Source organism: Miniopterus natalensis, chromosome 18 (assembly GCF_054644295.1).
Source record: "Miniopterus natalensis isolate mMinNat1 chromosome 18, mMinNat1.hap1, whole genome shotgun sequence".
In the NCBI taxonomy this organism is placed as follows: Eukaryota; Metazoa; Chordata; class Mammalia; order Chiroptera; family Miniopteridae; genus Miniopterus; species Miniopterus natalensis.
In genome coordinates this window covers 24,828,294-24,844,593 of record NC_142098.1, presented here as the reverse complement: position 1 = coordinate 24,844,593, position 16,300 = coordinate 24,828,294, and the positions used below count along the sequence as shown (strand labels likewise).

At 42.1% G+C, this 16,300-nt stretch overlaps 1 protein-coding gene across 1 annotated transcript in view; it reads left to right on the top strand.

Moving 5' to 3' along the window:
- Positions 1-16,300, top strand: part of PKD1L3 (polycystin 1 like 3, transient receptor potential channel interacting) — a 41,477-nt gene that overhangs the window by 16,238 nt on the left and 8,939 nt on the right. Inside the window, exons 15-22 of the mRNA XM_087827410.1 lie at positions 162-342; positions 988-1,177; positions 1,278-1,512; positions 5,185-5,284; positions 8,543-8,683; positions 9,399-9,584; positions 14,810-15,077; positions 15,969-16,102. Coding sequence (XP_087683536.1) covers positions 162-342; positions 988-1,177; positions 1,278-1,512; positions 5,185-5,284; positions 8,543-8,683; positions 9,399-9,584; positions 14,810-15,077; positions 15,969-16,102 — 1,435 coding nt within the window. The remainder of the gene's footprint in view (positions 1-161; positions 343-987; positions 1,178-1,277; positions 1,513-5,184; positions 5,285-8,542; positions 8,684-9,398; positions 9,585-14,809; positions 15,078-15,968; positions 16,103-16,300) is intronic.

Below are 16,300 nucleotides of genomic sequence, written 5' to 3'. Positions count from 1 at the left end.
AAAAAGAAATGAAGGCTGAGGTTCTAAATGAAAAATTGAGGTTCTTTACACTAAGAATATGCTTCTCTGAGTAAAGACGGCTGTATTGCCACCTATTCTTGCTACCATTCCCAGGTTAATGTAAAGTGGACTGACTTTTCTTACCTTGGTTCTACATTCAGGAACTGAAGGAAACTGTGGGGTTTCTGCTCAGGAGAAAAACGTGCCTCCTCTCAGAGCATGAACAATCTTCGTGGAGTTCCTACAACGTGAACCAGCTGGTGACGCTTTTATCTAGCCTCATTCGTTCACACTTAGGGGATCCAGGCTCTCATCAACAGGCAGGACCCTGCTGGGCAAATGGTACGTTCAGTAGGTTTTCGTAACTAATCTTTCTTCTGCCTCCAGCTCCCTTGCACGTATTTTTCTTATTCATCCTTACCTGTCAGCATCACCAACAAGCACAGTGCAATCTTCTGCATATTTTAATTTCCTTAAGCTTTTAATAGACAGCTGATACTTTGATCCCTCTGATGGCTTTTGAGACAACATATCCGGTGATACAAAGTAAAGGATTAAGAGAAAACCCACAAAAGTGTTCTCTGTGTGAGATGCCCATATGTCATCTTCTTTGTTAGACTATTGAAACTTGTCATTCTTTTTCTTCTGTGAGTGGTGAGACTGCAAGCTATGGATTCTTGAATGTAGTCTGGGCCTCCTGGGCACTTACCTAGTAGAGGTCACATGTACTGCAGTTCTGGTGAAAAAGCTCAATCAGTCAGGTTCTAAAAGCCTCTAGATCAAAGCATAAAATTACACAAGTTGTTAGAAATCTACCAGCTTGCTCAGAGGACACAGTAATATTGTGGGTATTGGGTCCAGTCTCCATTGACTGGGATGTTTATTTAACCTCATCATCGATTAATGAATTGCTTTTCTCTACCGGTTATTGCTGGTTATTGAACTCCTCCACTTACTAATAAGAGTCAACCTGGAATATATTTCCAGTGGCTCCTGAAAACCACCATTTCTGCTGCTACTTGCTCAGAGTTCTGCGGAGGCTGCGATCTCACTTAAGCACGTTGGATCCCACCCAGGTGGACCAGCCTTGCGACTTCCTCGATGCAGCCAGCCAACTGCAGAAACTCCAGGGACTCTTGGAAACACATACTCTTCCCGCACAGCAAGGGCCATCCAGGTAATGCACTGCACCTGGCTTTCCTTAGCCCCTGCAACCTTCCCACACCTCTCTCTCAGCTTTTGGTTATGAGATTATTACTTTGACTTCTCTTCTTAAGGGAGGCAACCAGTTTCCCCATTCTGAGCCCAGAAGAAGGAAGGAAGTCCACCGCTAATGGTCTCTCCAGGTGGTTGACTCATATCTGCTGGCTCCTTCTGGGTGTCACTAGCCTGGCTGCAGCCTTTTTTACAGCACTTTATAGTCTGGAACTGAGCAAAGACCAAGCCATCAGCTGGGTCATTTCAATGATTTTATCGGTGCTTCAGAATGTCTTCATCATCCAGCCAGTGAAGGTATGCGAGAAACCAGCCACTCCACATGGGAGGAAGAGTTGCAGTTAGAGGGAGCTTGGGAAACAGGTCCATGGCTATTGAGCTAAGGGTACCTGAAGGCCTGACAATTTGACTGAAAACAGAAGGCCATCCTCCACAAAAAGAGAAATGGGAATTGTGAAATTTGTAAGGAATGTGTGTGAAGTAGTCCCAGAAAAACTACCAAGAACTGATAGACTAGTAGAAGTATAGCAGAAAAGACTGGGGAGTTAAGGGAGATGAGTAAAAAAATCAATTGAGAGCAAACTCCTTTAGGGGAAAAGCAACATAACACTTACTTTTTAAAAATGTCTAGTTAAAGAAAATGTCAAACCCACACAAAAGTATGTAGAGAATAATATAGTGAATGCTAAAGTTGAATTACCAAGCTTCAGCAGCTACCAGTTTACAGCCAGTCTTGTTTCCTCTATTTTTTGGGGGGGGGGGGGGGGGGGACCACCAGACCTCACATTTTATCCGTAAATATTTGTCTTTATATTTCTGAAAAATAAGGACTCTTTTTAAAACATAAATATAAAACCATTATCACACCGAAATAAATTAGCAATAATTTAATATCTGCACAACAATATGAATGTACTTAACACTACTAACCTATACACTTTGAAGAGGTTAGGATGGCAAGTTTTTTGTTACATGTATTTTACCACAATTTTTAAAGAACACAGTGTCATATTTTTCCAGTTGTCTCATAAATGTTTATTTTACTGTTTTGTTCAAATCAAGATCCAAATCTTGCTGTTAGTTGCTGTGTCTCCTAAGTGTCTCCTTTTAATACTTAATCTACAGGTTCCCCCTCCCTTTCTCTCTCTCCCTCTCTCCTTGCTGTTTTTCTCACATTGAAACCAAGTTGTTTGTCCTGTATAGTTTCCAGGATTTGGGATCTCGGTGGCAGGATTGCCTCCGCATTAAGATGGCCTGAGCTTCCCAAGCAGACCTGGGAGCTTTAAAACTCTTGATGCCTAGGCCTCACTCCAGACCAATTAAGTCGTAATTTCTAGAGCTGCGCTTCAAGACCCAATAGGGTTACAGCTTCCCAGGTGACTCTAATGTACAGCCGCGTTTGAGACCCACTGACCCTAGAAGACGGACAGAGTTCAAGGAGTAGGTAGATGTTAATTTTTAAAAAACTGCAAGTGGAGACAGGCCAAAAACTAACAGGAACTCTGAAAGGGATTCAATTACAGCAGATCCTCCAACAGTGTTGTTTCGGTCAATGTCCTTTTGTCATAACGTTGATGAGGGGGAAAATTGATTCATATCTGGGCTGCTGTCTGTAGGAGTTTGCACGATCTCCCCACGTCTGCATGGGGTTTTTCCAGGGACTCCAGTTTCCCTCACATCCCAAAGATGTGCACATGAGGTGAATTGTTGTGTCTGTACTGTCCCGGTCTGAGTGTGGTGTGGGTATGGGTGCACCCTGCGGTGGAAGGGCCTTCTGGCTGGCTGGGTCCCACCTGCCAGGTGAGGCCTCGGCCATCTGACCCTGAACTGGGTTAAGCAGGTTGGAAAATAATTATCTTACTTGTTTTAATTAATCTTTCTTGAATGTATGTAAAGCTCACATTTATTTCAATGTTTAATTTTAGAAGTACTTTGGATCTTTATTTAGAAGTTTGGTGGTGTTTTTGTGGCCAGAAATGTTTTGTGCCATAGGAACTTAAGTCGTTTCTGTAAATTAGCCTGTGGTGAAATTGGTTTTGTTATGTCTGCCTTGCTTAAAGTTAGTTTCCAAGAACCTAACGACGATGTTAAGTGAGGACTTACTATACATGTCTGACACACAGACAAGGCTTTCAGGAAATGAGAAATGTGATTTAGAAATTCTAAAGTTCAGAAGTTGAATTGAAGATGTCACTATTGAGACCCAAATTAATGACCAGGAAGATCAAATAAACCAAAAGAACACAAACGCATAAACCATATGTAAAACGTATTGAAATCATAAAGAAATAGAGACATAGGGAGTGGATCCAGGGTAACTAGCATGCAGTCAATAGTAGTGGTAATAATTAAACAGTTGAAAATTTTTTCACTGTTGCCAACCACTACTGAATTTACCTATGGAAAGACTTTAGCTAGTTTCAGGCATAATTCCTTTAAAAAGACACGCACTGAAATGGAGGGTAGCAGTTCTGGGATGGGACCCAAGACCCTGCATTCCTGATGGGTTCCCAGGCGATGCTGAGGCTGCTGGTCCATGGCTCACACTTTGAGTAGCATCGTTCTGGATGACAAATCTAGTTTCTTTGAAAAGTCAATATCATGAAAAGTATTAATGGGAGAACTATTCTAGATCTTTTGAGTAAATGAGACATTTTTAATATGGCTAAGCTATTATACTAGGAAATTATTGATAATTTCCTGAGGTGTGATGATGGTGTAAGAATGGCCTGGTTTTTAGGTGATAGCTAGAATACAGGCAGTCCTGGCTGTGCGCTGTTTCAATATGCATGAATTTCAGTTACCACGGTTTAGTTAAATAACAGTTCCCAGCAATACAGTTCAAACTTCAGTGGCGATGGTATGTTAACTGAGTGATTGCATAAAGTGCAGACTGCTTGCCAGTAGCTCTTTAGTAGGGAATTCGGTGGGACCCATGGTTGATGTACTTTCTACTACTTCCCCCAGTCTAGTCCACTCGGGGGCAACTTTAAGCCTGCAGAGCAGACACACCCAGAATTGGTGCCTCAAACCCATTCAACTCCAGAATAGAAGCAGAAAGGACCTCCAACCCTCCTCTGGACCTCAGCCTGGCTCACCTTGCCTGCCCCTGGGAACAACTCACCTGCAGGCAGGCCAGCCCAGGAAGATGGAGGGAATCACCTGCCCAGAGCCTTCCCAGCGACTGGGGGTGGTGGTGGTGGTGGTGGGTGGGTGTGTGTGTGTGTGTGTGTGTGTGTGTGCGTGCGTGCGTGGGCGCAGTGTTTTGACCTTGGTCTTCATTTTCCTGAGGCTGGAGCACTCCCCCTCCATGGGAACTTAAGGCTGTGCGAAATTCTAAGATCCTGCGACTTCTTTAGCAAAACTGGGACTTAATCCTTGGAACTTCTATTTTTTTAAATATATCTTTATTGATTTCAGAGAGAGGAAAGGAGAGGGAGAGATAGAAACATCAATGATGAGATAGTCATTGATCAGCTGCCTCCTGCAGGCCCCCGACTGGGGATTGAGCCCGCAACCCGGGCATGTGCCCTGACCAGGAATCGAACCCCAATCACCTGGATCCTAGGTCAACACTCAACCACTGAGCCACGCCCGGCCGGGCTCTTTGGAGCTTTTAAAACTGGCTTCTCCAGTCCAACTCATCACAGGCCTTCTGAAGACAGGTGTGTCTGAACGGCTTGTGCAGATCATCACAAATCAGTGGTCTAAGCTTTCCTAGCCAGTCAGGTGAAGGACTACAGGCAGAAATAGACATATTAGCTTTATTCGGACACTTGAGACACTTCAGGTCCCATGGTTATGCAAAAATAATATGGAATAATTTAATTCTCAGTTTTCTATAGATGTGTCCAAATAGTTTAATTAAAATTTATTGATAATACTCACCTTCACCTTTACACTACGATGGCACCTTCTTGGACCCTATAATGCCTGCTCATTCGTTTCCCCTGTGGTTTTCCTGTCTAGGTGATCTTCCTCTCATTGTTCTTGTCGCTGATTCTGAACAGGATGCCCTGCCTTAACAGAGAGAAGGTACAGCACACAAAGAGGATCTTGGCACTCTCGGGTAATTCAAGTAGTTCTAACTACTAATACCTAATGTGGCGACGAGCAGGTTATATCAGAACAGTGGAATTCTAGCCATCTCACTGACCCGGACAAGTTTTTCCTTTGGAGGATCTTGTCCAATCAGCTAATTGCTCCTCCTGCTCTGCCCAGGGCCATGATGAATTCCTCCCTAGACTGTCACCCTCTTCCTCAGGGCTTCACTCTCACCTATACTGTAGGCTCCTCAAAAATCTCCTTCACTCCCGAGCCCCACAGGCTATTTCCAGCTGCTCTCCATCGGCCCTGACTGCCTGCACGTGTTTCAAATTAAACATCCCCAAACAAATATTTGCCTGCTCCACAAATCCACTTTGCACTATATTTTCTCATCTCAGTTAAGAGCATTACCATTCTCTAAAAATGTCTGAGTGATCCTGAATTCCTCTCTCAGTCCTCACATTCAGTCACCAGGCCTTAGGGAGTCCTATAACTGACACGAGCTGCTCATGTCACATGGATGAACCTCAAACACAATGGGGGCAGGAAAGCAACATGCAGGAAAAATGACACATTATTTTAATCATGCAGAACAATGCATGTCTTGTTTAGAGGGTTTTCTGTCATGAAGAAATGCATGGGAATGATAACCTCCAAAATTCAGGAGAGGACTTGCCTGTCTGCAGGAAGGAAGCGATGCCACCACAGAGATGCACAATAAACTTTATGCTGGCAGTCACTGATTCCTTAGGGTGAGCAGTGGACATGCTGCTAAGGAGCAGGCACCCCCATTCCTTATGGAATTTAAGAAATGAGTGAGCTAACTACAGACTGCCTTTACAGTCCTCAGTTCATCTCTCCATGCTCCTGAACTGCTGCTCCGTCTGAAATGACTCACTCTTTTCTTGCCCTCGCCCATCTGAACAGCTCCAGCTAATACTGCAGAACAGGTATCGAATGTCACTTCCCCTGACTCCCACCCGGAGATGTTTTATCATTCTTCAGTGATCCTCCCGGCATGTGGCACATACTTGCTGCCAAGTTCCATGTCATATTCTAATTCATTCGCCCTCCCCCACTCACCCTCTCCCCCTCCTCTCCCTGGATCCTAAAATACTCAAAATTTAAAAAACACCAAAGGCATGACACCACAGTTTTTGTTGGTGGCATGGGCTGATTAGCCACTAACCCATGAGATGTCTTATTTAAGGGAAAAAAGTGAGCGATTTCAGGTGAGATGGTCCTGAAGTAAAAACCAGATGCCATTTGCAGCTCATACACAGAAATCCCCAGGATTGAGGGCCTGGGGCGAGAAGAGAGGTAGGTTTGTGGAAGGGCTACTGGTTTCTCTGGGCTTTGTGGTTAAGAACTAGTTCTAGGTTGCAGTATACATGGTGACTGGAAATGATTTGACTTAGTATGCATGATCAGTAATAACATGGACTGTGCAATATCAAGCATGTTATTGTGATATGGATATTCTGCGATAAAGTTAAATGTGTGTCCGAGAACCAGTTATATATTATGCAATATATATATTAATGTACATGCTTATATGTGTGGGGTAAATAATTAATGTACAATTATACATAATGTGTATTATATACTATATATCACTCATGTATAATATGTGTGGCATGTAGTTTAATGGGTGAATTTGTAAAATATTTCAATATTGACATAATACAAAAAGTTAATTTCACTTCACTCATATAGGTGCTTCAAGGAGTTTAAGCAGAATTTCAGCTTTGGGCGCTGATGTTGGAGCTTGAGCTTCCTCCTGAAGTCTTTGGGAGATTTGTTCCCTGTTGCTGGTCTACAAGACCAGGGTCGTAAATATACTACAAAGACTTCATTTTAAGAGGTTGTTTTCTATAATACTTGCAAGAGGCATTAATACAAAGGAGTGATAGATATATTAGACCATGAGATTGTTGATAGAACTATGAGGAATTCTTCAATTAAAATAATTGTTGGGGGTGAAACTAGATTAGTAAGACTTGCTAATGGCATCTTGCTGCTATCAGTGGAAGAATTGTTTGTAGGCCATGAGCTATAGTTTGGCTATGAATTCATTCATAATTTGAGTTTGCCAGGTGTAGCAGTACTGAGGCTGTAAGGCCATGTGTGACTAGCAGGGCAGTGGCTCCTGTATCGCTTCGCGGTGTTTGAATGAGGATGGCTACAACTACTAGTGCCATGTGGCTGATGGAAGAGTATGCGACGAGTGATTTATGTCTGTCTGGCGTAGACAGACAGAACTGGTTATAATTATGTCTCATAAGGACAGTATTAGGAAGGGTATGCTGTGAAGTTCGTTAGGAGGGTTAGCATTACTGTGACTCGTAGCATACCATAGCCGCCTAGCATAAGTATAATACAGCTGCGAGACCTATAGAGCAGAAATGGGCATGTCTCCGTGTGCTGTTGGTCACGAATGGAGGCCATACAGAGGCATTGTCACTGTAAGTGCTGTGACTATGCATGCTGGTCATGGAACATTAGATCAAGAAGTAGGCAGAGGTTGAATTCAGTATTGGATTAGTAGGAATTTAAAGAGCTTATAAGGTTTTGAGTATAGATTAGTGCAATGAGGAGAGGAAGTGACCCCACTAGTGGGTAAAACAGGAAGTCAAGTCCTGCCTTTACTTCTGTTTGACTTCTTCAGCCAGTGATAATGAGAGCTGGCACTATTATTGTTTCAAATAGAATATAAAATGGTGTTAGTTCTTTAGGAGTAACTTAAGATTGGTAACATTGGAGTGTCCTGAAATTGTCGGAAATGCAGAATATTAGGCTTCACCCAAGAATCTGCATTTAACAAAACTGCCAGGTGATTCCTATACACTTTAAAATTTGAGAAACACCCTTAGAACATGCTCCCAACATGTGCTCCACTGACTAGAACTGTTGGTTTCTAGTCTAAGATAAGTACAGGAATGGAAAAGAAGCAGCTTAGAAACTTGTGTAGCAACTGAGCAGACTTAACTTTAGGCCTGAAACTAATTTTATAGGCTGGTTATTTTATAGGCCTCTGTTCTATTTCACTTTTCTACTAATTCATTTTTATTGTACTTTACAAAAGTCTCGGTTCCTGATGGCTCAGGACTGTTTTTAAGAAGTCCTTCGTGACAGCTGGAGAATCTCTGCTCAGTGATCTTTTTTCTTTGTTTCTTCAACATTTAGCAGGAGGTACTCATAGTAGATTCTCAGAAAATGTTGATGAATAACTGCTTAATGAAATATACCAATTTTTGGCCTATATTTGAATTTTTGACAGCAAAATGTTCTCCATCATTGCCTGGTTCAAGAGATAAGAAGAACCCCATCTATGTAGCACCATCTATGAACAGTTCAGTTAAGCTCCCAGAAACAGCCTTGAAAGAGAAGCAACTCTTCAAACTGACAGGAGAGATTTTGGGTATGGAGAGGAAACGGTGGCATGTTGGTGCTGTGGCACAGTGCCCAGTGAGAACAGGGGGGACGGTTGGGAGCAGGGGATAAAATGGGAAATACGGAGGGGTAAAGGCATTTTAAGGCATTCATCTCGAAAATTTTTGGTTTCCAGTAAACAAGGTGGTGTAAGTAGGAAGACTCCTGGAGTCTTGAGATCTAATGGTGAGCTTGAGGAAGTCATTTCTCTACCTGTGGATGTAATAGCAAAACTTGATCTACATACTCACAGGGTGGAGGGAAAACGCATAGGCTTTGAAAAATGGCTGTCCTGTAAGTGCACAGTAACTTCAGCACAGCTAGTGTTGGGACTATTGGATTCCCTGACCCAAAGGCAGATTGTTTTACCAGGCCTTCCCTTCTTGTGAGCACAGATGGAGGGGAAGGAGGGAGGAGAGTTTTGGGGGTGGGGAGAGATATTAAGTTCTAAGAACTAAAATACAAAAATTGTGTGTGGAATTTTATGTATCTTAAGTAAAATTTCTAATGGCAGAGTAATTCTGGGAAGGAATATATAGATATATATTATCAGTAACAGCCAAATGCTTGGGCTTATGTTTACAATTGCCAATTTTTGCCTGTTTTTGGCCTGTAGAGTCTATTGTAGACTTAGGAAAAATGAAAAGGGTTGTAGAGACTTTCTAAGCTAAAGTCTCAATCATGATTTTTCTGTTCCACAATAGTACAAATCCTCTTCCTTGTCCTACTGATGACTGCAGTCATCTCTGCACAGAACTCCAGTAGATTTCACCTCCATCAAGCTCTACGGAAGAGCTTTTCTCAAGGCTTCTCAGAGATCAAACTTCTCAAGCATTTCTACCCCTGGGCCAGTCGCACCCTCCTTCCTAACCTGTACGGGGATTACAGAGGTAAGAACACAGTCCTGGGCCCAGCCACGCAAAGGTGGGGTGCAGTTAGTTTCCCAAACACCCCATCATGACATGTTAGAACACTGGAGAAAGGCCTGCTGGATTTCCCACATGGCTGCACCCCAGGGGGCACCCCAAGTATTCCACTCCCTGGGCCTAATCTAAGCAGGTTCAGGTTCACGTCTCTCTAGTCAAGGATGATCGGGCCCATGGAGCTGATTCTGGCTGATGAATCTCACAAGAGGCTGGTAAATAAGAGTACAAACTTATTCACTTACACATGAAAACTAACAGGAGTGATCCCTGGGACTGGCTGCCTCCTTGTGAAGGAGGGAACCACATGTAGCTGAGAAGGTTGTTCAGTGAGCACAGAACCAGGAAAACAGTGCAACCAGAAAGATCTGTTTGATACATTGCCTCATGTGCAATCTTTCCAAGTCTACAACATGTCTGTGTAACTTCCCTTGTGTGGTTATCCAGTTCAGAACACCTAGTATGCTGGGTATAATATGGTCTTTATCTTCAGAGAACCTCACCATCAAGAGGAGTTGGTATGCTTTGCCCTGGACAGTGTTGGAGAAATGCTAAAAAATTGCTTTCCTAAGGAACGCTTCTTGTTCAATATTTTTCATCAGTTACAAACACTTTGTCATATTACTACTTTATATCTTGTTCAGTAAGCTGTATTCTGGAAATTGTTGCATTCATTTATCTTAGGATTGGTGGCTTCCTATTAGAATTTGGAGCATCTCCTAGGTTCCTGAAAAAATTTAAAAGACATGCTCATCCCAGCAAACACTTATAGTCTTTTCTTAAAACTGTACTAGGCACATTTAGGAGAGTTTTTACAGATGGCAACTTCTATTCATTGCATGTTAATTCTTTCTAGTTCAGTTTTAGGTGGCGACAGTTCTAGGTTCAGGGCACATTCTATCTGTAGTCAGTAACCCTGTGCTGAATAAAATATTAACTAAAAAGTAAACTGAACCATGGGTGACTAAGGCTAATGCCATCATGATAAGCGTGGCTCTCTTCTTCACTGCTTGGTTCTGCAGTACAGGGTCATGGTCCAAAAGCACATCCTTGCTCTCCACATACTAGCAGTGTGTTCTTGGGTAAATTACTCAACCTTCTATGCCTTAGTTTTCCCTCTCTACAACGGGGAAAATCTTAGGATCTACCCTATAAGACTGATATGAAGATTAAAAGCTTGTCCTTGGTGTGACTCAGTGGTTATAGCATCAGCCCGCACACCAAGGGGTCTCGGGTTTGATTCCCGGTCAAGGACTGGGCTGCAGGTTCGATCCCAGGCCCTGGTCTGGGCATGTGCGGGAGGCAACCAATTGATGTCTGTCTCTCACATCGATGTTTTTCTTTCTCTGTCTCTCCCCCACTCCTCTCCTACTCTAAGAAATCAATGGAAAAAATATCCTCAGGTGAGCATTTAAAAAAAGCTTAGTATATCTAAGTGTTTAGAACAGTGTATTAGCACATAGTATTCACTGGATAAGTGCTAGTTATTATTATTAATTGGCATAATTGAAGCTCTCGCTAATCTAGAACCAAAATACAGGACAGCCTATTTACATGAGTTACCTGAACATACTAAGTAAGAGCAATAGCAGTCTGTAGACGTAGATAAAGAGAGAGAACTAGGTAGACATGGGTGAAGCACAGTAAAAATGGCAGTAACATTGGTTATCTCTTCAACTCCTAAAACTATTTACTTTCAGAATTGCTGTAATTCAGTCCTTAATCCAGTTGTTTTCAAGAACATTGAAGCCCAAGCCCTTCACAGCAGATAACCCATATCCTATAAACACAAACCTTTCCTAAATAGCACAGTCCAGTGTTTAATCACATATAGGGAAGGATCTTTCTCTTTGTAGGATTTAATTAAAATTTCTCTTGCTGTAATTTAAGCTTGCTTTTCTCTCTTTCTTCTGAGATAGAAAACTGGTCAAAAATTTACCATAATTGTATATATTTTTCATTTAGGAAATACAAAATGAGACCATATTTGAAGGCTCTCAACTCTTCCCTTTGTCTTCTGCAGAACTCTCAGTCCTTTAACTCTCCAGCTGTTCCCGGTAAACCTGTCCCTGCAAAATTCTCTAACATCATCTTTTTCTTTCATGTTAAAATACTTAATAATTAAAACATGAACATGGAGAAAATTCAGTGTACAACAGCGTATATCATGCCACTCTCCTTTGTTCCATAATCCCCCTTTCCTGTTTCCAAGAGGCAACTACTTTCCCAGTTTATTATATATTCTTTCAGAGGTGATCTAGGCATTTGCAAATAGATTTGATGATAAATGGTAACATACTATAAACATTGTCATGTGTTTTGCTTTTTTCCCGTAATAGTTTACCTGGAAATTGTTCCATTGATATGTATAGTATCCCATTGCACAGATGTACCATAATTTATATAACCAGCTCCCTATTGATAGACATTTAGATAGTTTCCAACCTTTTATTGTTAGCATTACCATTAATGTCATTTTACATATGTAATTTTACACGTCCAAATATATCTGTAAGATAAATACCCTGAAAAGATTTGCTAAAAACGTATATACATTTCTAATTTAGAAAGATATTGCCAAATTGTTCTCCTTAGTTATTGTACCAGTTAACACTCCCATGAGCAATGTATGAGTCTGCCCCCATCTCCAACAGCCCAGCAAAACTGGTGTTTTCAAACACCTGTAGCTCTGAGATATGAGACTTTGGGATTGCACTCATGAGAAAATACAAATTGAAACTAAAGAAAGAAACCATTTTTCACCTCATATGGGCAAACCTTGCCTCTGCCCTTACCCTTTTTCATTCCATCATCTCCATGTTTTAAAAAAACATAAACCTGTGTCACTTCATCTCCTATCCCTCCAACCCTCACTCACTCTGCTACAGCCACTAAGCTTCCAGTGAGCCACCTCCTCAGAGCAGCTTTCTCTAATCACCCTTCCTAAGCGAACAGCACTGCTTCCTCCCCACGAAACATTCTCTGTCCCTCCATCCTATGTAATTTGTCTGCACAGCACTGTCATCACCTGAATATTGTTTGGTTACTGCCTGTCTCTCCCCCTCAAGTGTGCACTCTCTGTGGACAGGGGCTCATCCACTGCTGTGCTCAGGCGCCTAGAGCAGGACCTGGAATATGTGAGCGCTCAGTGCATGCTGACTGAAAGACGAGAGTGAGCGGACGGCGCTCCGTCACCTCTGTGTGTCTTCCACTAGGCTGCTTGGTTTTGTTTGCTTTTTTTCAATCCTCACCCGAGGATGTTTTTTCCATTGCTTTTCAGAGAGTGAAGGGGGGGGGAGAGAGAGAGAGAGAGAGAGAGAGAGAGACATTGATTGGCTGCCTCCCGCACACCGGCTATCGAGCTTGCCACCGAGGTACATGTCCTTGACAGAAATCGAACCCAAGACCCTTCAGTCCAAGGGCTGACGCTCTAACCACTACGCCGAACTGGCTAGGGCCATTTGCTTGTTTTAATAGGAGCCTTTATGTATTAAGAGCTTGTTTAGTTGTAGATACAGATTTAGATATTTATATGGATACAAACTAAGAACTTAAAAAAATTAATTCCGGGCCCTAGCCGGTTTGGTTCAGTGGTTAGAGCGCCGGCCCGCGGACTGAAGGTCCTGGGTTCATTTCCAGCCAAGGGCATGTACCTCGGTTGCAGGCTAGATCCTCAGCCCCTGTAGGGGCCCATACAGGAGGCAACCAATCGATGTGTCTCTCTCACATGGATGTTGCTCTCTCTCTCTCTTCCATTCTCTCTGAAAAGCAATGGAAGAAATATCATCGGGTGAAGATTAAAAACAAACAAAAAATTAATTTCGGGAATCAGTATCTTTATAATGTTCTCTTCCTGTCTGGGAATATGATTTGCTTTTCTATTCTCATCTCATCCTCAGGAACACTCAGAATTGCTCCATATAATTCTTGCACATTTCTTTTGTGTTGCCATTGTAAATGATATCTTTTATTTCTCTATAGCGTCTAAGTAAATATTGTTTGGGTATAGAAGGACATTGAGTCTGACTGGGTGTGGCTCAGCGGTTGAGCGTAAACCTAGGATCCAGGCGATCGGGATTCGATGCCCAGTTCAGGGCACATGCCCGGGTTGCGGGCTCAATCCCCGGTCAGGGGCGTGTATGAGGCAGCTGATCAATGACTCTCTCATCATTGATGTTTCTATTTCTCTCTCTCCCTCTCCTTTCCTCTCTCTGAAATCAATAAAAATATATATATACTTTTTTTAAAAAAAGGACATTGATTTCTTTATAGTTAGTACCCAGCCACCTTGCTGAATTTTTTCTAAGTAATAGTTTTTAGGTTCTCTTTTTCCTCCCAGCTTTATTGAGGTATAATTGACAAAAATTGCACGTACTTAAGGGTACAACATGATGTTTTGATATACGACTACATTGTGAAATGATTACCACAATCAAGCTAATTAACACATTTATCTCACAAAATTCTGTTTTGTTTTTGGTGTGGTAAGTTATAGGGCTGTTTCAAGATCTTCAGTCACACTGTTTGGTGAGCTCACCTCCAGGGACTTCTGGACCATGGCTGGGAAGGGCTGGAGCTGGGTCACAGCCACTTTATGGTCCAGTCAGGACTGACATCTGCAGGACTATTATCTAAAGCACAGGCTGGGGTGACCCCTCCTGCGTCCCTTGGCATATGGTGCTGGTGGCAAGGCCAAGGTCAAATGGCACTGCAGCTAAGTCCACAGGAGGACAGCTGTTTCTAGATGTGCAGCCAGGCCCACAATTGGTGAGTCAGCCACGTGGGGAACCTGCCTTCTCAAAATGGACCTTGTTGGTCTTGGACTCCACCAGGGTTTCACGGTTGCCTACCTGAATCCCAACACTCCCACAAAGGCACTTTTGTCTGTGGATTATTGTTGAGAGATACAATCAAGGGACCTCATATCCCATCACCTTCATCTTTCTGACATCTTTCGGTTGATTCTCATGATCTATCTAGACCATTACCTACATATCATATATAGGTCATTATCTACAAATTATAATTTCACTTCCTCCATTTTTTTTAATACCTCTTGTTTCTTTTTTTTTAATCTGGTTGCATTAGCTGGAAACTCTAAAAATGTTTTTAAAAATAGTGGTAAAGCTTCATTTTTTGTTATGAAATTAATGAGGCAGTTTTTACAATGGCTTCTTGTACTCTCTCATTAGGGTTCATTACTGATGGGAACTCCTTTCTTTTGGGCAATGTTCTGCTTCATCAGATTCGCATTCTGAAGCCATCTTGCCACGATCTGGAGGATACAGAGAACTACGGGGCTAACTGGAGGCCACCTGAAACAAACGACACAGAGCCAGACAGCATTTGGCACTATCAGAATCAGGAGACACTGGGTGGCCACCCCATCCAAGGGGAATTTGCCACTTACTCAGGAGGATACGTGGTCAGACTTGGAAGAAACTCCAGTAATGCAGCCAGGTGAGTGAGCCTGAGCCCTCAACAAGAGGACCAAGATGTTCGCTTCTGTCCATTCTCAGGACAAGTAGGAGTTAGAACCCATTGAACATTTTCAAGAGCTACTGTAATGACACTTGTAGACACTTTTATTTTAGACTTTTAAGGAAATGTATCTTTTAGTTTAAAAATTCCTTGTTCAACCTCAAACGACAGGTTGGTTTTAGTGTGCCAGTTTGCCAAATCTCAGTCCTTTTCTCATCTGGGAAACACGTATCAGTTTCAATCTTAGATGCAGTTGAACTCAGTAATTCTAGCTTGGGCAAACTACTCTTCCAATATAAGAGGAAACACTGCCCTTCACCGAGGACTACGATCAATCCAAAATTCAAATGCTAAAAATAAACTGCCAGAGTTAGAATGGTTTTGTATATGAATCCTGGGAGTCTCTGTCATTATGTATGAAAAAGTCTAAATTAAAATGATTATCTCTTTAAATTTATAGCAAGAAACTAATCAAAAACAATGCCAGCCAAATGACCTTTCCACCCCTTACGCCTCTCAAAACTGAATAGTAGCTATTAGTAGAGAGTAGCATTTAACACTTCAAATAGTAGTTGACACAGCATATAAACTTCTACCTCATGCCTTAAGTGCCAAATATATTATCTTGAACATTTAACCTTGGTGTGACTACCATTTTGACAACTTGCAATTTTATAGTCTTCTAGATTTATGTTCATGTTATCAGTAGTGAAAGTTCGGGCATTAGTAATTAGAAAATACTGCCCAGATAAACTAGATTGGGAAATGTAGCCTCTCATGTGGTATGAGTAATATTGGAAATGCCAGGGCGTTTTCCTTTGCAGAGCTGAATGGAGAAAGCAGCAGCCCTGTCCTTCTCTGTCTTTCCAGAGTTCTGCAGCATCTTGAACAGAGCCACTGGCTAGACCGTCGCACCAAAAGCCTCTTTGTGGAATTTGTGGTCTTCAATGCTAATGTGAACCTGTTCTGTGTAGTCACCCTGATTTTGGAATCCAACAATGTGGGTACGAAGGCCTCTCCTCTCCTCCCTCTGACCTGGGTATTTCAGAAGTCCCAATTTCTTATACCATTAAAAGACATTATCTTAATTCAAGTTATTACACGTAATTTTAAAAGTCAAATAGTTCAAGGCAAAAACTAGTCCTCATTCCCCACCTCATTCCTAAGCCATAGAAACTGCTTTCAGCCTTTTTAAACCCATT